Source organism: Eublepharis macularius, chromosome 8 (genome assembly GCF_028583425.1).
Source record: "Eublepharis macularius isolate TG4126 chromosome 8, MPM_Emac_v1.0, whole genome shotgun sequence".
NCBI classification, from domain to species: domain Eukaryota; kingdom Metazoa; phylum Chordata; class Lepidosauria; order Squamata; family Eublepharidae; genus Eublepharis; species Eublepharis macularius.
This window is the reverse complement of record NC_072797.1, coordinates 54088872-54116022: the sequence shown is the minus strand read 5'-3', so window position 1 is coordinate 54116022 and position 27151 is coordinate 54088872. Positions and strand designations below refer to the sequence as shown.

At 45.5% G+C, this 27151-nt stretch overlaps 1 protein-coding gene across 7 annotated transcripts in view; it reads left to right on the top strand.

Moving 5' to 3' along the window:
- FAM172A (family with sequence similarity 172 member A) overlaps positions 1-27151 on the top strand; it is a 553070-nt gene that overhangs the window by 76666 nt on the left and 449253 nt on the right. For 6 of the 7 annotated variants that reach the window (XM_054986296.1, XM_054986298.1, XM_054986297.1 and 3 more), the window contains 2 exons: positions 6971-7036; positions 23016-23207. In XM_054986296.1, the coding sequence (XP_054842271.1) occupies positions 6971-7036; positions 23016-23207 (258 nt within the window). The remainder of the gene's footprint in view (positions 1-6970; positions 7037-23015; positions 23208-27151) is intronic. The other variant, XM_054986299.1, reaches the window with a different exon arrangement.

Genomic DNA, 27151 nt, shown 5'->3' with positions numbered 1-27151 from the left:
AGCTTTTAAAATAAACATGTCGACCCTAGAAGTCCCTTCTAACTATCATTCTGTGATTCAATGTTATTCCACGTGCTACAAAAGAGAAAAGCAAAAAGTCTAGCTCGATTTGAGAAGGAGAAAAGAAAGTCTTAAAAATAAGCATTAGCTAACTTCAAAATAGATCTAGAAAGGTAAGCTGAGCTATTGTTTAATAACCTTAAAATGACTATTCTCATTTGCTGTTATTTATTTTAAGAGTTCCCTTTGCATCGGTTTGGTTCTGGAGGTGGGGGTCCATTCCCTTGTTTGAATTTGCTTCTAGTTGCAAGACTGTCCCTTGTTTCATTTGGGTTTAAGTGATTCTCTGGTGTGATGTTGCCTCATAGGGAACAATGGAGAGCAGCTGGTCAGCCTGCTCAGGGGGCTTCAGTTTGGTTCTGTTGGGCTGTCAGTATGTAGATTGTAATTGGGAGTATGCCTGTGACCATGGAAGCCATGATGCATGTATTTCTGCAGTGGGAGCCATTTCCCCCCACTATAGAAACTAATGGAGAGTGGTTGGTCAGCTTGCTCAGGTAGTGCTGGGTTTTTTTGGAAGGAGGGGGCTTCATTTTGGTTCTCTTGGGCTGTCTGGTGTGTAGATTGTAATTGGGAGTGTGTCTATGGCTATGGAAGCCATGATCCATGTGTTTCTGCAGTGGGAGTCTCTTTTCCCCACAGTAGAAACAAATAGGGGCCATAAAATCGTCCCCCAGGGTCCAATGTCTTTGAAACTTGGGAGATCTTTAGAGGACAGTTAGGATTAGGTCCCCTGCCAATTTGATGGATTTTTATTGCAAAATGCCACTGTGGCCCCCTAGATAGCTCTTCTAGACAGCTCCCCTAGTTTTCCCTATAGGGAATAATGGAGATTGAAGATGGCTGGGATACCTTCTATGGGGGGCATAAAATGGCCCCCTGAAGTCCAATCATCATGAAACTTGGGGAGCCATTAGAGGACAGTTAGGAGTAGGTCTCCAGAAATTTTGGTAACATTTGGTCCAAAATGGCCTCCCCAGACCCCCGGAAAGCCCCGAATCGCATTTTCCATTAGAAACAATGGCTGAATTTTACAGAATTTGCTCTGTATTGCTGAGCCAAACTGGAGAATGAATTTGGTAATCGAGGAATACCGATTTTTTTTTCCAGTTTGATATACTGAACACAAATCTGCTGTTTTTTTCTTTTCAGTGCACACCTCTAGTGAGTTTCCTGGCACCATTTGACACTGTCACTGGTAACGTAGAGTGCAAGTTGAAGAAATGGATGCAAGAGCTTTTATCTACAAAGTGCTGAGCAAAACTGTCACAACAGGCCATCAAGCAGTCCACTTGCAGGCCCAATCCCAAGAGGCCTCTGACTGTCAAGAAACTGGCCTGTCTCAGTCATGGTTCAGTTCAGGATTTAGGTCCTTGGCAGGTAGAATCCCCAAGTTCTCCACAGCAAACACGCAGGTGTATTGGTTGAAGTAACTTTATTAGAGATTCAGCAAGTTCAAGGTGCTCAGACAAGTGCATTGGCAGAAGTGACGTAACGAGGGCTGGTGATGTTAGTTATAGGAAATGTTCCCACCATCAAGATAAGGGCTATTAAAGTTTTGAGGTGTAAAAGAGCCAGGGAGGTTGTCAGGGAGAAGCTAGGTTTAGGCTAGCCAGAACAAAGAATGAAATCATCTCAGTTCCTGAGAAAGATACATTTTGAGCTGGCGACAGCCAGCCTTCTGGATGCAGCGGGGAAAGAGACAGTAAATACTTGTGAGATAACCTACTGCCTTAACATCAATAAGAAACTTCTCATGCCCTCAGAGGACCAGTACATAACACAGCATACATTCATGGCAGATACAAACACAGACTACATTGATGGCAGATATGCAGACAGGCGTATATGACATTGGGTCTGATAGAAGTCTGTAAAGTCATCATGGCTCTACAGTTTCAGGTCTGGGATTGAACTACGCAGCTGCAGTGAATTCATAGCTTCAAGGTCTTGCACCAACATTGTATCATCCTGGCAAAGGACCTTGGGTGAGTGTACATTAGGGTTCCCAGTTGCCTGCCAGTGGCAGGCAATCTCCTGGGTGTTTGCTCCATTGCCAGCCAATTGCTGCTGATTTGTGGGAGACAGCAGGAGCGCACACAGTGCTAGTATGATGATATCACTTTCCAAAAGTAATGTTATCATACTGATGCCAGGAGTGTGCATGCATGAAGAAAGACCAGCACGTAAAAGTTGGGTTCTCCCTCCCACTGGGGTGGTATAGGGATCTGACAACCCTAGAGTTAAATGCATTGTCCTTGAGTGGCTAATTGGGATCAGACTAGTTGTTACAGTTTGGGATAACAGTAGCCAAAACAAAAAATCGTGATGACCTAACTAACAAGTACAATAATAATTACTCCCACAAACCTAGACATTGAAAAATAAAAATATTATAAAAAAAAAAATAATTACTCCCACAAACCAATTATTACAATATTTCAGCATGCATTTTATAAATACTATTCAAGATAACCAATTGCACACACACACACAAAAACCTTGCCACGGCAGCTGCAAAAAGCAGTACAATAAGTTGAATTCATACAGGTTTTTTTTAATATAAAGTGCTAGTGCCAATTCCAATATTTATACAACACTCATTGCATAATTAAAGTGCAAATGCTACAATGATTATGGTTCATAGAGCACAATGTGCAACCCCACAGTCATAACATTGCATAGAAAATCTGCAAGCAGACAGCTCGTGGATATAAGTGGAGGGGAAGAAGAAGTCCAATCAAGGACTTGCCATCTGACGGTTGGACTGGTTCCTGGGCATAGGACCGTTTCGGATCTTTTTCAAAGACGGCAGGATGTCAAACAAAAGCTGACACAATCCTTACTCTGCTTCTGTGAAATTGACAAAGGTAACAGCAAACCAATAATATTCATGCCACTGTCCCTTATTCTCTATTCATACAATAAGGGCCCATACTTACATAATAGGATGACAATTTACCATTCACATCAGCCCATCGCCCTCACAAGGAATTCATAATAAAGTGAACTTGGGGATTCTATGTCTCCAAATTAAAATCATCTGAGGGTACCCCTAATGATATACATAGGAAGGAAACCTTTTGGATACACAGGTTGCGTACACTGGTTCCAACAATGACTTCTCGTGTTACCTTTAATGGAGGGCAAGCCATCGGTATGTCTCTTTAAGAGATTCTCATTAAGGATTCTTCGGCGTCTGTATAAAAAGCCTTGCAGCTGTTGTTTTTGCACACACACTTTATTATGAATTCCTTGTGAGAGTGATGGGCTGATGTGAATGGTAAATTGATATGAAGTAGCTTTCCTTCATTTAGTGAGCTTGTAAAACGTAATAAAATTAAAGAAATGGCACAAAGAGTTGACTGGTCATGCAGAAAGCAATGTAAAATAGTACTATTAAGTGAACAAGGCTACAGTTATGAAGAAATCAGAAGAAAAATTGGTGGAAACTTAACCAAAGGTGGCATTTCTAAATTTTTGAAGAGGTATAAGGCAACTCAGTCACTACAAAACCAGACTGGCAAAGGCAGGAAAAGGTACACACAAACAAGGGATGATAGAAGAATTGAGAGACTGAGCCTAGATGACAGAAGAAAATCATTGGGGTGTATACAGAACGAAATGGTGCAATTCAATGTGAAGTTGAGTGCAAGGACTGTTTGGCGCAGACTGGAGGAATGTGGTCTTAATGCTAGAATTCCACAAAACATTGTTATCTCTCAAAAAAAGGTTGAAAAGATTAAACTGGGCTAAAACCCATGTTAACTGGACAGTGGAACAATGGGACAGTGTTATTTGGAGTGATGAGACCAAAATCTCCCTGGTTGGTAATGATGGCATAAAATGCGTGCGAAGAAGAATCGGAGAAGATTTGCATCCTGATTGCATTACACCTACCATGAAACACCCAGTTAGTGTTATGATATGGGGCTGTATGACATCAAAAGGCATGGGCAGAATTTGTGTGATGAATGGAAATATAAATGGCAAAAAATACATAAATGAAATACTTGAGCCCAAACTGAAGCCTTCCACACGTGATCTTTTCCAAGATAATGAAGCATTTATATTTCAACAAGATTCAGCTTCATGTCATGTTGCTGCTGTGTGCAAAAAGTGGTTTCAAGATAATCATATTCCACTGTTGGAATGGCCTGGGAAGTGGCCCCGCCCCCGTATCTCCAGACCGAGGGGAGTTTAGATTGCCCTCTGCACCGCCAAGCGGTGCAGAGGGCAATCTAAACTCCCCTCTGTCTGGAGATCAGGGGGCCGGGCCACCGGGCATGTGACCATTTTCGCTAAGGGCAATTTAAACTTTAAAAAACTCCCCCCTTGTTCCAGCTGACCCAAAGTGACATCATTGTGCAGTCTTGAGTTCCACCACTGAGTTCCACCACCTCTTTTCCCAGAAAAAAAGCCCTGCTAGTGTATATTACACAACTGATCTCTAATGTCTGTGCTCGCTCCTTGTTCTGTTTCAGATACAGAGATTGAATTTGGGATGTTACCTTTCTCTCCATTGCAGTATCTGAGGTCTACCTACAGAGCTTTCTTAAATAATGCCATCTATTAATCTAATTCAGACAGCAGGGATGGGAAGAGGAATTGCAGTTGATGTACGCTAGTTACTGACCTCACTCTTACTATAGTTTTGCAGGGGACCATGCTCAGGCATTTTACGATGCTTTTTAAAACCTTATTTGCTTGGGCTGGCATTTAGGGGTTCCAGATTAAGTCAGAAAGGATTGTGAAACTTCAGTGACTGTGAAGAAATTTAATTTTGTTTAACATTGGAGGAATTTATTTTACCCACCTTGGATCTTCTGGAAAGGATGAGCTATAACCCTAAATTAAATATGAATCAACCCTGAAAAGTAGTGAATGTTGAAAACCCAAGATTACCTTGGACCAGCATGTCTTTAATTCAACCGGCTCCAGTTTTTGGAGCATATGGTGCTTCTACTAGTGAGACAAGGAAGTTCTTAAAGATGGTGATTTTTGATAAACAGAACAGTTAAACTGTGCTATGCTGCTTCATACTTCACATTGTAGAGTCTTATAATTGTATCATATAGTATTAGAAGTATTTCTCTTTCTTTTGAATTCCTGTGGTGTGAACTTTGCTCCTTCTGGCATAGAGCCATGACCATGTTACCGGGCAGTTTGTACCTTCCCAGTACTGCAAACACTGTTTTATAGTTGGCACAGAAACCTTTTGAGTCCTTTATTATCATTGTGTTCACTTCAGTGGCTTGGAACTCTCAACTGGTGAGACTTTAAAAATATGTACTTCATTGTTGCCATAAAATGGAAGATGATTTCAATGAACCAGAAATCAGCCATAGGAGTAAAATTATACTGGGTGCATGTTCCTAACATGCTGCTTTGGGATAAACATTACTTAAATCAGTTAATTTCTTACAGCTATATTCTTGTTCAGCTGTACTCAGGCTGAGTGTGTTTTGAAAAACTGAAGTTGTAGAAACTAATTTATTTAGAAATTAATTTATACTGTAATCCTGACAATGCACACATACCTGAACTTAAAGGAATGTATGCTCTGAGATAGCGTGGGGGCATGCTGAGCTACTGCTAACAAAAGTTAATTTTATTTGAAAAGAGAACATGGTGCTTCAGTGTTTAGCTATAATACAGTAGGTGAGTACAGGTTAGAACAGTGTGTTCTGATCTGATGTAAGTAGTGCAAGACTTCAAAACCAACTGAAATGAACGTAGATTGTGTTAAATAGATTGGAGTTAAATTGTTATTGCTTAGGAGCTTGTTCTAGTTAGCCTTCCTGTTGCAGTTTAATGTAATTAGGGTTAAAAAAAAACTGAACTTGGATAGACCAATAATGATTCAAGGCTTTTCTTTATATATAAAGAAAATTACCTACATCATCACGTTTAATAACTTAGGGATCAGAGGTCTTTGCTTCTGGCCTTGAGAGTCTGGATTTGCAAGTCCTGAATGGGATGCTATTTATTCTTTCTAAGATTTCAGTTGTATCCTTTGAATCCCTGTACTTGCTGTTTGTAAGTATTTGTCAGTATTTTCAGTGGAATCAAACTTCAATAAAATGTGGGTGGAAAGGTAACCAAAATATATTTCCCGAAATTTTGAAGACTTGATTCCTGTTATTGTTGCTTCCATTAAAAAAATCCCCAAGGTATGTGAATGGAAAAGCAATTCTTACTTCATGCATTTGCATAGTCTTTCACATTAGTGCTCAAACTAATTTAACACCTGGTCTAGAAGGTCCTTGTGCTTTTTGTTTATATTGAAGAATATAATTATACAATATTAGCAAGTGCTATGAAGTCTAGAAACTTTTTCTGCAAATTTGGATCAGAAAAGAGGTTCCTTTCCTTCTTCGTGACTCAACTAGACTTCTTAAATGTTTAAAGTAACTTTTCTTTAACTTCATCTTACATTTCCCATTGGAAAGTCAGCCAGTCTCCCTCTCCCACTGAGTGAAGGCAGGGTACATTTCTTTTTCTGTTTAGGTCACCTTTGACCTGTCCCTCCTCTGCTCAATGAATAAAGGGTGAATAAAGATCTGCTGTCAGTGTGCTTCATGAACTGAACCTGCAGTGACAAAGGGAGATTGTTTTAGGAGGCCTGCTTATTGAAAATGATTTGAAAGGTTTTTCTTAGCAAAAAGAAGCCTTTCTTGTACCCCTGAGTACATATTATACATGTAATGGTCTTTTACTTAATTTTCAGGCACATAATTCACAACTGCAGCAGCTAACAAAATTGCAGATAGATATACCACAAAAAAAAAGTATTTGCATGGAGGAAAGTTCTTAATTAAATTTTGAGAATGCAGCCATGGGATAATTACATTGTGTTTAAAAGAGCGGTTTGATTTTCTTCAAACTGTTACAAACTTTTCTCTTGTAGATCATCACAAAGTATGTGTATGAACTTCTGGAAGAAGAATGCCATTTGAAAAAAGTATATATACCTGTAAGTTTAATATACATTGACTTTTCAACATCTTAAGAAATGACCCAATTTTATTAAAGCTGTGAGCATTTATTTTATATTATTGTCTTGTTTTTACATGATTTGTAAAATATTTGTGTACGTTAGAGACAGTTCAAACCTCTACCACCATTTTAACGGTGAGTATTATTTATTTTTTTACTTCAGTAATAGTCTGTCTTTCCCACTGAGACTGAAGGAGGGCATGGGCTTAGGGACACTTGAGTTTGGATCCTAAGGACCACAAGCAGGGTCACACTAGTTGAAGGTAACTTCCGTGTCTCCCTTCTCTGCCTACAGCCTTCTGTGCTCACTGAAAGTATGCTTCTGAATGCCAGTGGGTTTGATGGAACAGTGTGGGTAGAAAACTTGGGAGTCTGCAGCAGATGGGGGAGGGAATTGGCAAAAATCTCCCTCCTATCCTCCATGGTGCCCTTCTAACCTTCTAACCTGCGTTCCATCCTGAGAAACGCTTGTGATGGAGCTAGGAAGAAGAACCTTCCTTCGACACTGATGCTGTGCAATGCCAGGTCCATAAACAATAAGACCGCAGTGCTACAAGATCTCTTTGCAGTGAGTGATGTGGACCTGGTATGCGTGACTGAAACCTGGGTGAGGGAGGGTGAAACAGTTGCCCTGGGAGAACTGACGCCCCCAGGATATTCGGTCCTCCACCAGTCCCAAATAGGAGGTCGGGGGGGAGGGGTGGCAATCCTTGCCTGAGAGTCTTTCTCTTTCAGGCCACTCCCCACCCCTGAGATCTCTGGCATTGAATGTGTAGTCCTGGTGTGGGGTGCCGAGGAGAGTTTGGCTATCTGTCTGGTGTACTGACTGCCTAGCACACCAGCAGATACCCTGTTGCGCCTGCTAGAGGTGATAGCGGGATGGAAGTACTCCAGACTGATGGTGCTGGAGGACTTCAACATCCATGTCGATGATGCCTCCTCTGTGCAGGCTGCGGACCTGGCAGCACTGGGATTCTCCCAATTTGTGTCGACCCCTACACATCAAGCAGGCCACATGCTAGATTTGTTCTTTGGGATGGGGTTAAATGTAGATCTGGAAGCGGTAGAACCAGTGCCATGGTCAGACCACTCGGTCCTGACGCCTCGGCTGGGGATACCACCCCCCCTCGCAAGGGCGGTGAGCTGATTTATGCTTGCCTGCGGAGACTTATGGACCCGATTGGGTTCCAGAATGCTTTGCGGGATCCAGTGCTCCACGGTGGTTCATTAGATGAGCTGGTGGAGGACTGGCAGTACCGGCTCTCTAAAGCCATCGACGAAATTGCCCCCCATCGCCCTCTTTGCCCCGTGCAAGACGGGCTCCCTGGTATACAGAGGAGCTCCGACAGAAGAAGCGGGAGCTAAGACGTCTTGAGCGAGTGTGGCGACGATCTTGGGACGAAGAGGCAAGATCATCTTATAGGATGTTTATGAAAGCCTATGAGGTGGCAGTGAAGGCTGTGAAGAAAAAGTTTTATGCAGCCTCCATCGCGTCAGCTAGCTCACACCCAGCAAAATTGTTTAATGTGGTTCGGTCATTGGTCTCCTTGCCAGAGGGAGGCTGTCAAATTTTGAATTCGGATATTAGATGTGAGGCTTTTGGGAGCTTTTTTGCTGATAAAATCTTGTCTCTCCGCCGCGACTTGCCATCCACAGTTGATTCAGTGAATGAGCTAGAGACCCCTTGGCCGTCTTCGGGGCTGATATTTGATCATTGATCAGGAAATTGTCAGGACCCTGCAATCAGTTAGGCCCACCACATGTCCCCTGGACCCATGCCTTTCATGGCTGGTAAAGGCCAGTGCCGAGGGGCTGCGGTCCTCGCTGGAGGCCATTGTGAACCTATCCTTAGGCTCCGGGGGTTTTCCTGCGCCATTAAAGGACGCGGTAGTGAGGCCTCTTTTAAAGAACCCATCGCTGGACCCCACTGACCTGGTCAATTACTGCCCAGTTTCAAACCTCCCGTTTCTGGGAAAGGTGATTGAGCAGGCAGTGGTGGAACAGCTGCAGGACTTCCTGAATGATGTCTCAGCCCTAGACCCCTTCCAGTCCGGATTCTGTCCGGAACATGGGACAGAGACATTGCTGGTTGCCCTCACAGAGGATCTGTGTAGACAGCTGGATTGAGGCGGCTCGGCGCTGTTGATATTATTGGATCTGTTGGCAGTGTTCGATACAGTCAATTACGATCTTCTGACTTACCGCCTCGCCGATGTGGGGATACGAGGGACTGCCTTGAAGTGGTTTGTCTCTTTTCTCCATGGTTGGAGACAGAGGATGGCACTTGGGGAGAAATTGTCATCCTGCCATCCTTTGGTGTGCAGGGTCCCACAGGGAGCAATACTCTCCCCTTTATTGTTTAACATCTATATGCGCCCCCTTGCCCAGTTGGTGCGAAGTTTTGGACTTGGGTGTCATCAATATGCAAATGACACCCAGTTGTATCTTATGATGGATGGCCGTCCCGACTCAGCCCCAGATGTCCTGGAACATGCTTTTGCAGCCGTGACTGGTTGGTTGAAGCAGAGTCGGCTGAAACTGAACCCAACGAAGATGGAGGTCTTGTACTTGAGCCACGGGGGATTAGGTTCAGGACTCCGGCTCCCGGCCCTCGATGGGGCACCGTTAGTGCCAGTTCCGAGGGTTAAGAGCCTGGGGGTGATCTTGGATGCCTCCCTGAAAATGGAGGCACAGGTCACAGCGTTTGTCAGGTCCTCTTTTTTCCATCTGCGGCAGACCAGGCAACTCGTCCCTTACCTGTCAACCCGTGACTTAACTACAGTGATCCAAGCAACGGTAGTCTCAAGGCTAGATTACTGTAACTCACTCTACGCGGGGCTGCCCTTGAGCCTGACCCGGAGATTACAGCTGGTATAAAATGCAGCGGCGTGTGTTATTACGAGAGTGCCAAATAGGGCACATATAACACCGTTCTTACGCGAGCTGCATTGGTTGCCAGTGGAGTACCGGATCAGATTCAAGGTTCTGGCATTGACCTATAAGGCCCTGTGCGGACTGGGACCAGTGTATCTATGGGACTGTCTCTCCCCATATATTCCCCAGAGGACACTCCGATCAGGGGACAAACAGCTGTTGGTGATCCCTGACCCCAAGGAGGCCCGCCTAGCCTCATCTAGAGCCAGGGCTTTTTCGATCCTGGCTCCCACCTGGTGGAACGCTCTGCTGAAATCAGGACCCGGCAGGATCTGCTATTTTTTTGCCGGGCTGCAAGGCAGAGTTGTTCCGCCAGGCATATGGCTGAGGCTGGGCATTTGCTGGCCTGGAAAAAAGGGGTGCATAAAACCCTCCCTGTGAAGGCTGTCCACCATCCTGTTTTAAATGTTGTTTTTAATTAACTTAAATTTTAATTGTTTTAAATTGTATTTTTAATATGTTGTTCATCTTCGTTCTTCTGTGCCTCCACACATGGGTACTGCGCACGCGCAGGCCAGCCGCCGGAAGATTTTTTATCGCTTTCCCAGCTCCGAAGGGGCCGTTTGCCGCGCGCCTCAGCGACCGTTTCCCGCCCAAACGGTCACATGCTCCTCCAGCGGCCAACGGCCCCTTCCCTCAGTTCTCTTCTTGCCGCCGCTTGAGGAGAACGTTCGCTTGTAGCTCCGTGCTTTTCTGTGCCTTTGGATTGCTTTCTCGTGACTGACTTGGATCTGGATTTGACTTCTCTTCTGCTTACTGATTTGGACGGACTGATCTTGGTGAAGTATTTGACCCGGACTGTTTTGACTTCGCGTGTGTTTTGCCCCTCGGAATGGCTTCTACGGCCCTGTTTAAGCACTGTGCCCGGTGCCGTGCTAAAATGGCTCAAACGGATGGGCATAGCCTTTGCCTGCTTTGCCTGGGGGAGGAACATGTAGTCCCCACTTGCAAGATCTGCCAGGGCTTTACGCATAAAGCCAGGCAGGAGCGGTCCGCCCGCCTCAAGGCTTCACTGTGGCAGCGGGTCTTGGACGCCCCTGGGCCCTCCGAGGCGGAGAAACCCGGGGCCGCGGAGAAGGCTGGCCGAACCTCCACCCATGCCGGAAGCCGGTCTCGAGCGGGCTCTGTAACCTCTTCAAAATCGGTGGCTACATCCCGCCCGGCGGACAAGCCGGCGTCGAGGGCAAGCTCGGTGGCGAGGTCTGCGAAGTCCCCGCACAAGTTGGCGTCGGTGAGGTCGGAACCGGGGAGGTCGACTCCGAGGCCGGAACCGGGCGAGTCAGATCCGGTACGGTCAGCCCCGGCGTCGATCGAAGGGCCTGTGGCAGTCCCGGGGCCGGAGGCTGCACGGAAGGCGTCGACCAAGAGGGCATCGGTTCCAAAAGCTTCCTCCGAATCGGTTCCGAAGAAGAAGGCTAAGAAGACCAAGCATCGCTCTCGGTCCCCTCGGCGCCGGCCTGCAGAGGAGGTGGTCCTGGTGTCTCCACCTACGCCATCACCTCACCTAGACTCCCCTGACCGTCCCCTCCTTGAGGAAGAGGTGCCGGATCCGGGGGCCTATGTGGTCCTGTCGAGTGGGCGGCGTTCGCCAACACCGGAATCGAGCCCGGCTCCGCGTCGTCGGATCCGAGAGACGACCAGGGATCCTTCGCCTGCACAGTCTGCCCGTAGCCAGCGGTATTGGTCGGAGGGGAGTGTCGGATCCAAGCGAGTCGGATCCGAGCGGTCTGTGGCTGCGCGTCACCAACAGGCTACAGGTCTACCAGAGGCCTATCGGTGCCAGTGGAAAGGGGCTCCACCTGGCTTCAGGTCATCGGATCCGGGGCCGTCGTCGTCTAGCCGTCGTGAGTGGTTGCCCCCACCCTTCCCAGGAGACGAAGTGTCAGCTCTTGCGTCTGATGAGGATGACGAGGATGCGGGGTCCGGCTACCGCTCTGAGTCGTTCTCTGAACCATCTCCAGACGACAATGTCGGCCCATCCACCAGCTCTCCCTTCGAGGACCTGCGGATTTATGCAGACCAAATGGCCCGCATGTCCAAGGCCTTGGAGATTGACGTGTCTTCCGTGGTCCCGAAGACGAAGGACAAGTTGCTGTGCAGAATCTATGGGGAGAACCCGGCTACAGTAGGTTTTCCTATGTTGGAGGGCTTGGAGGAGATCATCGACAAGGTCTGGAAGTCACCATCTGACCTGCCTGCCACGTCCAAACGCATCGAACAGATGTATAAGATCAAACAGGGGACGTGGCAGTCTCTCATCAAGCACCCTCCACCTTCATCCCTGATAGCCGAGGAGATTCAGCACAAGAGGTCGGGGTCCTCCTCCGTCCCACCGGATAAGGAGGGAAAGAAGATGGACGCACTGGGTAGACGTCAGTACTCAGTCGCTGCTTTAGCCCTCCGGATAGCCAACTATCAAACGAATATGGCGGGCTATCAGCTCTACCTATGGGAGAAGCTGGCCAACTATGTCACTGACCTCCCTGCTGACAAGAAGGCGGTGGTGTCGTTGCTGCAGACGGAGGCAGTACGATTATCAAAACAACAGATGAATGCTGGGAGTCATGCGGCTGACACGGCTGCTCGGGGTATGGCGTCAGCGGTGCTTCTGAGGAGGCACTCGTGGTTGCGGTCGACTGCCCTCCCGCAGGAGGTGAGGGCCAAGATTGAACGTCTGCCCTTCGAGGGTGACTCCCTCTTCTCTACCACCACCGACGAGGCGCTTAAAAAGAAGAAGGAGGACCGGCAAACGGCTCGCTCCCTGGGGGTCACTCCGGCGGACAGGTCCACGTTCAAGCCTCGGTACTCGTCGAGGTATAATCCCTATCAGTACCGCAGCAGATACCAACCCCGTCCGTACTATCCGCAGTACCCTACTTCGCAGCGCCAGTATACCCCAGCGCAACACCAGGGCAGGAGGCGTAGGCCATTCAAGCCCCGCTCGTCTCAACCTCCACCCCAGCAGAAAGATCCGCAAGGGGCTGGAAGGCAGTTCTGAAGACCCGGCCCTGCGGCAGCCCTGAACTTTTCGGACAGACTCAGTCCTTTTTTGTCTGAATGGGAGTCAATAACATCTGACTCATGGGTCTTAACGATTGTTGATAAGGGGTACGGGCTGGAATTCACTGAACTGCCGATGTGTACTTCACCGCTGAGTGCGGTGAATAATACCTTGGTTGAGCTGGAGGATGAAATTAGGTCCCTCTTGGCTAAGGGTGCTGTGGAAGAGGTGCCATTTGTGGAGTCTGAGAAGGGTTTCTTTTCCCGGTTCTTCCTGGTCCCTAAGAAGGACGGGGGTCTACGTCCCATTTTGGATCTTAGAGGCTTAAATGCCTTTCTAAGGGTCACCAAGTTTAGGATGATCACCCTGCCTGCTGTAATTGCCCTTTTGAGGAAGGGGGATTGGTTCGCTGTCCTGGATTTAAAGGACGCGTATTTCCACGTGGGGATCTTGGAGGAGCACAGGAGATTTCTGTGCTTCGTTTACAAGCAGCGGGTATTCCGTTACAAGGTTCTCCCCTTCGGCCTTTCCACAGCCCCACGTGTGTTTACTAAGTGCGCGGCTCCTGTGGTTTCCTTTCTTTGAGAGCAGGGCTGTACCATCTACCCCTATCTCGATGATTGGCTTATAACAGCGGGCTCGGAGGTTAAGCTGCTGCAAGATGTGGCATTGGTGCTAGACACTTGCGAACGCTTGGGCCTCCTGGTTAACTTTGAAAAATCTAAGCTGACACCTAGCCGTGTTGTGCCTTATATTGGGGCAGTGTTCGACTCAGTGGAGGCCAAGGCTTTATTGCCTCCGGAGCGGGCACGTTCCTTGAAGAGACTGGTAACCCTGTTTAAACGGAATCGTTATCAGCCAGTGCGCATGATTCAATTCTTGCTAGGGCATATGGCTGCTGCCACCCCGGTGGTCCCTTTTGCGAGGCTGCGGATGCGCCCGCTCCAGAATTGGTTTGTGAGGAGATACAATGCTTTACAGCATTCTCCGACTGCTAAATTCTCTGTTCCCAGAGCCGTTATATCCTCTCTTGACTGGTGGTTGTCGGATATTAATTTGTTTAAAGGGACCCCATTTGGTTTCCATCATCCCGAGTTCTCCGTAACCACGGACGCCTCTCTGCAGGGGTGGGGGGCTTTCTGTGGGGAGCTATGTGTTCAGGATGTGTGGTCTGAGAGAGAAAAGGGTCTCCATATTAATGTGCTTGAACTGAGGGCTGTTCGTTTTGCACTTATGTCGTTCACAGCAATCTTGCAGAACCATCAGGTGCTGGTGCAGACGGACAACACTACCGCTATGTATTACCTGAACCAACAGGGCGGCACGGTGTCCATGATCCTCTGCAGGGAGGCCACGCTCATTTGGGAATGGGCAATCAGGAATGGGGTGACGCTTCGCGCCATTCATGTAGCTGGGTCGGACAATGTGCAGGCGGACACTCTCAGCAGGGTGCACATGCTGAATCACGAGTGGGGGCTCAACGCAAAGTACGTTGGCCGATCTTTCGGAAATGGGGTCGCCCGAGCATAGACGTGTTTGCGACATCGGCGAACACCAAGGCCGAGGTCTTTTGTTCTCGGGCAGGAAGCGACCCCCTTTCTATTGGGGATGCCTTCCAATTTACTTGGGCCCGGGGACTACATTACATGTTTCCGCCCTTCCCTCTCATACCCAGAGTGCTGTGCAAGGTGGAGAGGGACAACACGGACTGCATCTTAGTGGCTCCGTTCTGGCCACGGCAGCTCTGGTTCCCGAAGCTGCTGGAGATGTCCGGCCGAACTTACGTGGCCCTTCCGCCCCGGAGGGATCTCCTCCTACACGGGGAGCTCTTCCACCACGAGCCCAGGAAACTACACCTGACCGCTTGGCGGATTCGGCCCCGTCCCTAGGCTTCTCTGAGCCCGTCAGGAAGGTCCTACTGAACGCTAGGAAGCCCTCCACACGGCGTGCCTACAAGGCGAAGTGGAGTAGGTTTGAGGCTTGGGCCGCCTCTAGGAAGGTGGCGCCTCTGGATAGCCCCTTGGGGATGGTCTTGGATTATCTTTGCGAGCTGAAGGACCAGGGCCTTAGTGTAGCATCTCTGAAGGTGCACCTTGCGGCCATCTCTGCGTTCCATGATCGGGTGGATGGCTGCACGGTTTTCTCTCACCAGAAGTCCCGCCAGTTTTTGAAGGGGATGCTTAATCTTTACCCGCCTGTGTCACCCCCTGTGCCCCAGTGGTCTCTCTCCCTGGTCCTGGCTAGGTTGATGTTGCCCCCTTTTGAGCCTTTGGCTACGTGCCCTCTGGACTTGCTCTCCTACAAGGTGGCATTCCTCGTGGCGATCACTTCTGCCAGACGGGTCAGCGAACTGGCTGCTCTTAGGGCAGACCCCCCGTTCCTTCGCTTTCATGTGAATAAGGTGGTCTTGCGACCGTGTCTTTCGTTCCTGCCCAAGGTGGTGTCAACCTTCCACCTTTCACAAGAGATTTCTCTGCCTGTATTTTTCCCTGAAGCTTCTACTAAGGGGGAAAAGGCCCTCCACAGTTTAGATCTGCGGAGGGCTTTGGCTTTTTATTTGGAAAGAACAAGGGTGTTCAGGAACAGTCCTTACCTTTTTGTGTGTTTCGGGGCGAAGGACAAGGGCCGCAGGGCGTCTGCACAGACGGTGTCACGTTGGATTGTGACAGCCATTGTGAAGGCCTACGCCACGGCTAAGGTGGACTGTCCTTTGGGTGTCAGGGCTCACTCCACACGGTCCCAGGCGGCATCTTCGGCACTGCTCAAGGGTATACCTTTAGCTAATATTTGCAGGGCTGCAACTTGGTCGTCCGCCGATACCTTTGTACGGCATTACGCTGTGGATGTAAATGCCAATGAGGATGTAGCTGTTGCTAGGGCCGTCCTCCATTCCTTGTTTCCCTAGGAGTATGCTGGTTAATATGCTCCAATGGGGAGGTGGAGGCGCGGTATATGGTGTATATTATATATAGATATATATTTATACTTGCTGGATGTTGTGGGGTTGGTATATTTTCTTTTGCCACATATGTGTATGTGTATATATGTTGTCTTGTTCCTTTCTTGTTGTATAATAAAATTGAGTTGGATTTCACCCCACCTTCCTTATTGTGTGAAGCTTGGTACTCTCCCATGTGTGGAGGCACAGAAGAACGAAGATGAAGACAGGGTTAACATACCTGTAACTTATGTTCATCGAGTTCTTCTGTGCCGACACACAACCCTCCCTCCTACCCCGCTGTGAATTCCAACGCAGATTGCTGTACTATGGCTGGGCTATGGCTCTAGTCTTATCGGGGCTATGGCTCTGTGTATTGGATGAGCGGCGGCAAGGGAGAACTGAGGGAAGGGGCCGTTGGCCGCTGGAGGAGCATGTGACCGTTTGGGCGGGAAACGGTCGCTGAGGCGCGCGGCAAACGGCCCCTTCGGAGCTGGGAAAGCGATAAAAAATCTTCCGGCGGCTGGCCTGCGCGTGCGCAGTACCCATGTGTGTCGGCACAGAAGAACTCGATGAACATAAGTTACAGGTATGTTAACCCTGTCTTATCCGCCATGAGCCCGCTCGCGGGGAGGGCGGAATACAAATTTTAAATAAATAAATAAATAAATAAAATGGATGGAAAAGCCATTGAATTGGAGAAGTGTCTGCTCTCTGATGGAACAGCACCTTGGGATCCAAACCCTAGGTGGAGGAAGGATTGTAGAAATCACCTGCTTTGTGCAGACATCTGTAAGTTCCAAAACATGATTTTGGAATTAAGACCCATGTTATAGCATGTTTAAAATTTCCAAGATGCCAAACATTTAAATGGGTCATCATAGGTTAATTCTGGCTTATATCTACACAATCTTTTCAGGGTCAGAATGGCTGTATTATCTCAGCCCTCCCAAAGCAGATGGTGCCAGCACCTACTAATGTACGTAAGACAGGATACTGGATAGATCATTGTGTGTGTCTGGTCAGTGCCCTCAAGTCATAGCTGACTTATGGTGAACCCTGGTGGGGTTTTCATGGCAAGAGACTATCAGTGGTGGTTTGCCATTGCCTGCCTCTGCAACCCTGATCTTCGTTGGAGGTCTCCCATCCAATTACTAATCAGGCTCACCTGTGCTGTCCAGGTCAGGGCCCAGATAGATTATTGCAACCATCTTTTTAGGGAAGACAGTTAAGCGTAGTAAATCAATTAGAAGGATAGTATGTGCGGTTTTGGGGAGGTGTTTGATAAATGGTAGAACATATCTAGGGGTTTTCAGTATAAAAAATGTTTTTTGCAAGTGTTGAAGGTTAAACCTTATATAGGAACCAGACAGAGTATTAAGTGTGGGAAGACAGTGCTTTAAGAGTTTAATCCTCATTATTTCCTCCAGTGCGAAGGAAGGATTAATGCTTTTGAATGGTGTTCTTATATAGCAGTTTCTGAAAGAAATTAGTTACCTGTAACTGAATTCCTTTTAGATGTTCTATGTTCATCTTACCTCCTGAATTTCCCCCACCTATTACATTTTAGGGACTTTGGGCTAAGGACTGTAAGGTGTGTGATTCGATTATGCTGTTCCTTAGAGCACATCTACACTGAAACTGTCATGGGGCACTCTTGCTCATACATCTCCTTGCTTTTGAACATGTGTCCAAGAGTATTCCTTGGAACTATTCCTTAGAAACATGTGCACCAAACTGATGCCCATCTACAAAACATTCTTAGGTAATTAAACTGTTAGCAAAAAATCTAATTTTAATAATGTGCTGTTCATTTTTTTCCCTGTATAAGTACTGGAAAATCCATAGCCATCTGATTGACCAGGTTCCTAAAACTTTTATGTCGGTGCCTAGGAATTAAGTTTTTTCATACCTATATAGGCACCTTTCTTAAAAAAATTAAAGATGGTGCCTAAGAACTTAAAAAAGTTAAGGCTTAAGTAGTAGTTATTTCTACCATACATTCACCAGTGATTCCACAGCAGTATTTTATCTCATAGCTGTCTTAATCAAATAAATATTGAAAGAAATGGACAGTTGCACATTTAACTATTGGCAGTTGTTGAGTATTTAGTTGCTTTAGATAGGATAAACACTGATCTGCTCTGAGATTCATACTTGTTTTGGGGATAGGAATTTAAATGTCAAATATAATGAAGCTCGTGTTCTCTTTAATTTTAGGACAATTAACATTTCAATAATGCTAGGAACAGTTGAAGGCAGTAGGAAAAGAGGAAGACCCAAAATATGTGCAAGGATTTGTGCTTATCCACTTTGATTTCTGACTTTAATGGCAGATCTATAGGTAATGCCACAAATTGCTTTTTGTTTCCTAGGTACAGTACCACTCCCAATATAATCCATATCCAAATTTCATCATGAAAAACTGCTTGAGAAGTTCTTTCAGTAGTCTAGTACCAATAATGGATAGGATCAGAAGAAACAAAGAATGAATTTAGCATGATAAAATAGGGCTTGAGTGGTGTTTCCCAGAGTAGTTGCATACCAGGAATGGAAAGCTGCTTGTGAAACTCCACACATACCTGTTACCCTAATGCAGGTGGTCTCCTTGGGGGAATTTGCATTCAAGGAGATACAGTGAGAGGGGGGTAACTAGGAAATCTCCACCTATGTATACCAGGATTGTTCCCTTAGAGAACTCGTGAATAAACAGGCAGATGTTCTACAGGAAAGGTTTTTTATTCACAGAGAAATAAAAGGCAAGAATACAGAAAACACACAACATATAGACAGAGCTAACTAGGAAAGCAGTGAGGAAATGGGAAAGCAGTTTCAGGGGAAGGGCGATATTTATCAGTTTCAAAGAGGAGAAGAGGTCTGTGGAGGTGCGGCAAAATGACCAGTGCTTCACAGTGAGAAGAAAGGACTCAGATGTATCTGAGGGTGCATGTATGAGTCTAGAAGCCCACGGCTGGACAGCCCAGTTATAGTGCAAAATGTGCCCTGGAGCAAAACTGATGTCTTACTTCAAAAAAAGCAATACCGTAATGGCTTGTCCAGAGATGGAACAATAAATTGGGAAAGGTGTGACATGACTATCTGGGATGAGCTATAGGTAAAAATATTGCTTGATGACCTGGTAAGTATCTGATGGGAAGGCTATCAGTTTCGCTTAATAGCCTGATTAGTTTAGGTAGGTTAAGGAAACAAAGAAGGGTGTTGATGAGATTTAGGCTAGGAGTTTCCTCAGGAAGCCTCGTTATCTCTACTGCTATCCAGGGCATGGGGGCTGCTAGTCAGTTACTCCCCTATGACATATTCTATTCTCCAGGCATTCACTCTGCCTGAGGCCAGGCAGTGCCTAGGACTTCTGGCAAGAGGTTTATGATATTTCATATCCATAAACTGCCCTTTTAGCATAGGGTGGGGGAGTCTGACTGCTAACACTTCCCACCAAAACCCCCCAGCTATTAGTATTGCAAATACTAATAGAGCCCATTTGGTGTAGTGGTTAAGAGCAGCAGGACCGTAATCTGGAGAACTGGGTTTGATTCTTCACTCCTCCGCTTGAAGCCAGCTGGGTGATGCTGGGTCAGTCATAGCTCTTCCAGAGCTCTCTCAGCCCCACCCACCTTACAGGGTGATTTGTCATGAGGATAATAATAACACACTTTGTAAACCACTCTAAGTTATTCTGAAGGATGGTATTTAAATCAATTGTTATTGTTGTTGTTATAAATATCTGTTACACATAAGAGTCGGTGTGATACAGTGGTTACTGGGGGTCTAGAACCTGAGAGACCTAGGTTTGAATTTCCACTCTGTCACTCTTGCTGAGTGATCTTGAGCTGGTCACATGCTTTCAGCCTAACTTGTCTCACAAGGTTGATGTGGATAGAATGGAGGAGAGGAGAACAGTGTAAGCTACTTTGAGTCCCCTTTGGAGAGAAAGGTGGGGTATAAATGATGTAAGGAAATAAATAAATATACTCATCTGGAACAAAAAATTTAAAAATGTTTTCAAGCTTAAACAAAAGACAGTAGGTTGGATCCGATGGAAATGTGAACAGAAATAGGGAGGAGATGGTTTTTAAGATTTTAAGGGGCATTTCCCCCTAAAATCGCCCTCTTCACAGCAGCAGGGAAAGGGGCATTTCCACCCCCAGATCAGCTGCTTGTCAGGGATTTCCACCCCCGGATCAGCTGCTTGTCGGAGATCTCCTCGACAAGCAGCTTTTCCAAGCCTGTGGGGGTGAAATGCCCCTTTCCGTGCCACTTCTCAGCGGCAGGGAAAGGGGCATTTCCACCCCGGATCAGCTGCTTGTCAGGGATCTCCCTGACAAGCAGCTGATCCAAGCCTGTGGGAGTGAAATGCCCTTTTCTGTGCTGCTGCGAAGCAGGGAAATCCTTGACAAGCAGCTGATCCGGGGGTGGAAATGCCCCATGCTGGTTCGTGAAGTGGGGCAAGTTTGTGAAAGTTTGTGGTTCGTGGTTCATGAAACGGACGAACCACAAACCGCATGGTTCATTTTTTCCCCAGTTGGTGCCCACCTCTACTGCTGAAGGTTGTGGGACTGCTATAAGTGCATTATGTAAAAAAGGCTGCAGTGAAGAAGAGCAGTTGGGTGAAATCACCCCACCTCCTCTGTGCATAAAAGGAAAGCTTACTTTCTCATGCTTGTTGTATCATATCCCACCAGCTTCCCTGCACCCCCTTGTGCATTTTTTTAGGGCACTTGTTCCTGAGCAGAGGATTTGATAGGATTTGGGGATTAAGGGATGATAGGGAATATCTGCTTGTGTGAGTTCTTCCTGTTTGTGCTTCCATAGGATCCAGTCCTCTGCTGTAAATTATTTGGTAAGTTAATGGACATGTATTGTCGAAGGCTTTCACGGCCGGAGAACGATGGTTGTTGTGGGTTTTCCGGGCTGTATTGCCGTGGTCTTGGCATTGTAGTTCCTGACGTTTCGCCAGCAGCTGTGGCTGGCATCTTCAGAGGTGTAGCACCAAAAGACAGAGATCTCTCAGTGTCACAGATCTCACACTGTGACACTGAGAGATCTCTGTCTTTTGGTGCTACACCTCTGAAGATGCCAGCCACAGCTGCTGGCGAAACGTCAGGAACTACAATGCCAAGACCACGGCAATACAGCCCGGAAAACCCACAACAACCATTTAATGGACATGTCTCAGTTCTGGGCTTCAAGGCCTGGCAACTAAATCTTTGGAAGCAGGAATGTGCTTACAACTAAAGAACATTTTAGAATATTGCTTAAATGTCATGCTGAAAGTTCTGGGTTATTCTAATGCAATAAATAAAAGATTGTGTTTCATTGTTTAACTTTGGAATAGCTGGAAGGAGTCAGCATTGCCTTGCCAGTAAAATGGTTTATTTTTGAATGCCTTCATTCTGCAATTCTTGACCAAATATATGGGAAATGTATGTTTAACAATATTGACATATATTGTTATAGTAAAATGAAAATTGTATACTATTCGGGTATATAATTGTTTAAAAAGATAGTAGAGATACATGAACAGCAAATTGTAAATTGCTTTGTACAATCTTACTGTGATGAGAAACAAATGGTGTACTAGGTTGATTTGTCAATAAAGTGTGATTGGGCACAAGTGTGACCTTTTATACACATCTTTTAGTGAAAGGTTCTTTTAATGAATTACTGCAGTTTGAAGACGAATTGCCTTGAAGAAATGTTTCCAAATGTAATTAAGATGAAGACAGTAAAGGCTATTTTCTGCCCTGTTGGTAGACATTTGATAGTTAGGTCATTGTTCAGATGTATGAACTAACCCTCTTCTTATGCATATATTTGTACTTGTGCTCATTTTTTGTATTATCCAACTTCACCAAAATATTAAGATTTACTTTATAACTCAAATTAATATTCCTAGACTAAATTTAAGAATTTCCTGTTTATTACCTATACAGCTGTAAGTTGCATGGATTTATATACCTCAGAGAAAGCCTTCACATATCCCCCCCAAATGTTGTGGGTTATTAAGCAGGGCTTTCTCTGTTGTGGCCTTAACCTTTTAGAAGTAACTAGTACTAAGGTCTGTATATGTTCTGTAAATCATTATTTAAATGCATTTTTAGTCTGCATGACATTGTGTTTTGACTTGCATTTTTATTCATTTGCTAATTATTTTTATGCATTATTGTAACTACTAAAAAGGCCTCACAGAAGCAAATAAATAAATTGAATTATAAATGACCATGCGCATATACAATAATAATGCAGTGGAATTAATAAGTGCAAATGAAGAACATGAAAATGAAATGATGATGATGTGCTTATATGCCACTCTTTTTAGACAGATTAGTGCCCACTTAAAGCGGTTAACAAAATCAGTATTATTATTATCCCCCCCAATACAACTGGGGCTGGGAACTGGGACAGACCATCTGCTGAGCTCATGGCAGTAGTGGGACTCAAGCAGAGTGCCAATTTGCAGCCCATGTGTTAGGAGTTCGCTGCCCAAAGTGGACAGGGTAAATCAGCAGGAGCGTCTGGTTTACTTTATTAGATAGCCTGTTAATTGAGCAAAGCTGCAGTGAAGGTTGACCTATGTTTGTGGCTACAAATTAACACTTAAAGCGCACCAAAGAACTTGCAGCACAGTTCAAACACTACTTAGCACAGAACAACACATAGTAAATCCCATTTTTGCTATGAAGCTCATGGAATGTGACCTTGGGTAAGGCACTGTCTCTCAGTCTAATTTATCTCATAGGTTGTTGCAAGATTCAAATACCAGTCTGAGCTCCTTGGAGGAAGAACAGGCTAGAAATGTAATAAATGGTACCAAGAAAAATAAATGCTTGTATTAACAATGACCTGAACACGGAGGCTTGCTCTGTCATTGATTGGCTTGCCAGTCTTCCAGCAATGACTTGTGAGGACATTATAACACAACAAATTTCATTTAATTCGGTTAGACACTCACTGTTTTACTGAGGCCTCATTAGAAATGGCTGCATTCTCTGAAAAGATCTATTGATTTAAGTTATTAATATAATTTTGCAACTTTTAATAAATATTCTGTCGTCTTAATTGTAGGTAGATACAGCGGAGAGTGAACCCAGGAGTTTTATCTTTATGAGTGAAGATGCAATGACAAATCCTGACAAACTCATGGTCTTAATTCATGGTAGTGGTGTTGTCAGAGCTGGACAGTGGGCAAGGAGGCTTATTATAAATGAAGATTTGGACAGTGGTACACAGATTCCATATATTAAAAGAGCTATTGAGGTAAGAGAATGGTTTGAACTTATAAAGTATTTATTTTGTACTGGTAATTATCCATAAATGTCTAACATACTCATGAATCTCCCAGGGTTTTTTTCATTTTAATTATTTTGTACAGTCTTTCGGTTCAAGACAACAGTTGTTTACTCTTATTGAAGACTGGTAAAGAGGGATTGCCATTTGGTTTATGGAGCAGATAAATCTATCCAATAACCTGTTAGAAACTAACATACTCTCTTAAATTTTACTTCATCAACCTAAATATCTTTATCTCGATGTGAACACAAGTTATTCTATCATTATAAGTTTTTTTGTGAAAGATATGTGAGTTCCTGTCCTTGTTTAAGAAAGCTGTTTCTATTAAATCAGATGCTTAACACAAAATATTTACTCTGGTGTTTCATTGAATTGTATTACAGAGCTGTCATGTAGCTACAGTAGAATACTCTTATGATTATATGCAGAATCCCCTGGTTTTAGACTTTCTCAGCTTGTGAGGTAGTTTCCTGATAAACCTTGAGAATATCAGCTTTCTTTAATATTTTACAAATTTGTTTCTCAGTGAAATTGTTTCAGGGGGAGAGCTTTCAGGCTGACAAGCCCAGGAGTAAAAGCCAATTGTATTTTTATACAAATTAATTTATTTGAGAGTCATTATTTGAAGGAATTGGTATTATGATGAGTTGAAGTGAAACATTAGTGAGATGAGAGGTCTAATGACTTTAAACATAAGTAAGGATTTGATTTCTATAAAAATTCTATTCTTCCTCACATGTTCAGCATCATTTCCAGTTAGCACACAGAAAATAGATATTTAAATCACTGTTAGTAAAATAGACATCAAAACCTTATTTGTTATCTCAAAAATTTAATTATGTTCATGTTGTAGAGGAAACAGAATATCCATAAAATATCCCTATAAAATTCCTCATGTGATAATTACATGGTTTCTAGAAAGCATTGACATATTCCTAAGATTTGGGATGTGTGAACTTCCAGACCTATAGGTGAACTGTGGTAGCAGCTTGTCTGATTTCTTTCTTAGTTTGGTTAGTAGTGTACTTTATAGACCCTTTATATTGACCCTTAGTACACCTTTTCAGTTCAGCTATCATACCAAAACACAAATCATGGTTTGCAAACACTTCAGAATATGGTTGTTGGGGGTTTTCCGGGCTGTCTTGCCGTGGTCTTGGCATTGTAGTTCCTGACGTTTCGCCAGCAGCTGTGGCTGGCATCTTCAGAGGTGTAGCACCAAAAGACAGAGATCTCTCAGTGTCACAGTGTGGAAAAGATGTAGGTCATTTGTATCTACTCAGGAGGGGTGGGGTTGAGCTGAGTCATTCTGTAAGAGTTTCCCAGGGTGTGGAATGCTAATGGCGGGAGGCTTCACTGTATCCTGAGGCGGTTCTTTTGCATATGGATTGGTGCTTGATGTGCTAATCTTCTCTGCAGGGCTATTGTCGGGTGTGGAGTGTTTTGTTGGCCTGGTGTTTTTCAGAACTGGAGCCCATGCTCTGTTCATTCTTAAGGGCTCCAGTTCTGAAAAACACCAGGCCAACAAAACACTCCACACCCGACAATAGCCCTGCAGAGAAGATTAGCACATCAAGCACCAATCCATATGCAAAAGAACCGCCTCAGGATACAGTGAAGCCTCCCGCCATTAGCATTCCACACCCTGGGAAACTCTTACAGAATGACTCAGCTCAACCCCACCCCTCCTGAGTAGATACAAATGACCTACATCTTTTCCACACTGTGACACTGAGAGATCTCTGTCTTTTGGTGCTACACCTCTGAAGATGCCAGCCACAGCTGCTGGCGAAACGTCAGGAACTACAATGCCAAGACCACGGCAAGACAGCCCGGAAAACCCCCAACAACCATCGTTCTCCGGCCGTGAAAGCCTTCGACAATACTTCAGAATATATTTCATGATTCTAGCCATGATTTGTTAGTCAATTCAGATGTCATACCAAGTTGTAGTTAAGCTTTCTTTTGTTGGAAATACAATGTCTTGTGTACAGAGAAGGCAGAAGACACAAAATACCTGCAAGGGGCAGCGGGTCTGACAGTTAGATAGATGGCAGAGTGGGATCCTTCTTTCCTCCTCTCTTTTGTCCTTCTTGCATGTCTCCAGATTGGTATTCTTAGGCTGCTTCCTGCTTCTTCCCGGAAGTCCCTCCTCCCTTTTTACTGAGGTAGTTAGTATCTATTCTGTTTCTCACCTTTCTGTCAGAGTTGTAGTTCATGAATAAACTCTCTTCATTCACTCCTTAATCAGACTCAAGATCATTCCTAAGATATACCAGAGCCTACACCTTTAACCATAGTTTGGCAAAGTATCTCAGTGTTTTTTTGATCATCATATTCTTGGATACACCAAAGCTTTTCCATGAATGTAACAGATTCCACCTGCTTAGTGTGATTTTCTTGCCTTCCCCAACTGCTGCAACACAGATCTCTCTTCTTAAAAGCTGCTTCTGGGGAATAATGGGATTCTCTGGAGCAGCATATTGAGGGAGTGGACGGTGAGAAAGTTACATTCTGTGGGCAGAAATCAGTCCATCCATAAGAAAACTCAGATGCATTCAAACTATTATGTAGAACTCCTTGCATGATTTGAGCTTTCAAGAAGCAAACTGTGCTTTACAGTTTGTCTACTGTTATTTCCCATCCTGTCAGCATTTAGCCCCATCTCTCTGGTGAATTGCTCCTTGAAGCTGAATAATAGCCATAACTACAGTTTTTCAGCCATCATTTCAAATTGTGACTTGCATGGTTTTTTTAATGTGATTTGCTGGCTGATTTACTCATTGTGCTTTGTTTATTCAGACATCACACCAAGGCATAGGTAGGCTTCTTTAACTGTGGTTTAGTGTGATACCTGAATTAAGTCAATGTCTATGTGTGACTTAGCTAGTCAGCAGCCTGTTGCTAGCATAAGAAGGATGAGGTCCCTAGAACAGGAGCATGGTTTCAGAACTTATTTCCGTTCTCATTCTAATGGAGTCTGTCAGTACCCTTAGCTAGGCACCAAGTTTCTCCCCAACTCCAGCAAGCATCCATTATTAAAATCCCTATATCCTTTCTAGTTGATAGTGGCACTGATCACAGCTCTTATTTCTGAGACCTCTTGTGCTTATATGCACAGATTTGATAAAAGTTGGTAGCTAGGGTGTTTATTTCACTGGAAGAAGTGAATTGGGATTAGACATGGGCACAAACGGAAAAAAATAATGGAACACGCTGTTCGTTGTTTGTTGCTGCCGATGAACACAAACAGACAAACAGTAACGAACATGTCCCGCTGACGAACATATTCGTTGTTCGTGGGGGACAGAACGCCCCCCGTTGGACTTAGAGAGCCCATATTATCAGGGAGTGTTCAGCAAGCTCTCCTCCAGCCAACAACCAAGTTTAGTTAAGATTGCCATAGGGATCTTGGAGTTACACCTTCTCAATTCTGACGCCCCCAGTAAATTCCCAGTTGATACAATTGGTGCCACCGGTTGACTTTGGCCCAGTGTACAAGCGGTGGACTTGAAGGCGGGCCACCTCCCATCTAGGGGGCGGGGTGTGTGGCCACTCGCCGGAAGCACCCTCCATGTGCCCGCCCCCCAGGCCTCCCGGAGGTTACTCTCCGCCAAGATATAAGGGTGGGAGTTGTCAGCGGCCGTTGGGCCTGGTGGGCTGGGGGAGGTGGTGGCATGCCACCTCCCCTCTAGGGGGTGGGCTGTGTGGCCACTCATGATTATTCCCGGCGTAGGCTAGAAGGTAGGTTGAGGTTGGTGGCCGCCAGGCCTGGCGGGCTGGGGGAGGCGGTGGCATGCTGCCTCCCCTCTAGGGCACAGGGGGTCTGGCCGCTTGCTGGCGGCACCCCATGTGCCCACCTGCCAGGCCTCAGAGAAAGCGATTATTCTCGGCGTAGGCCGAAAGGTGGG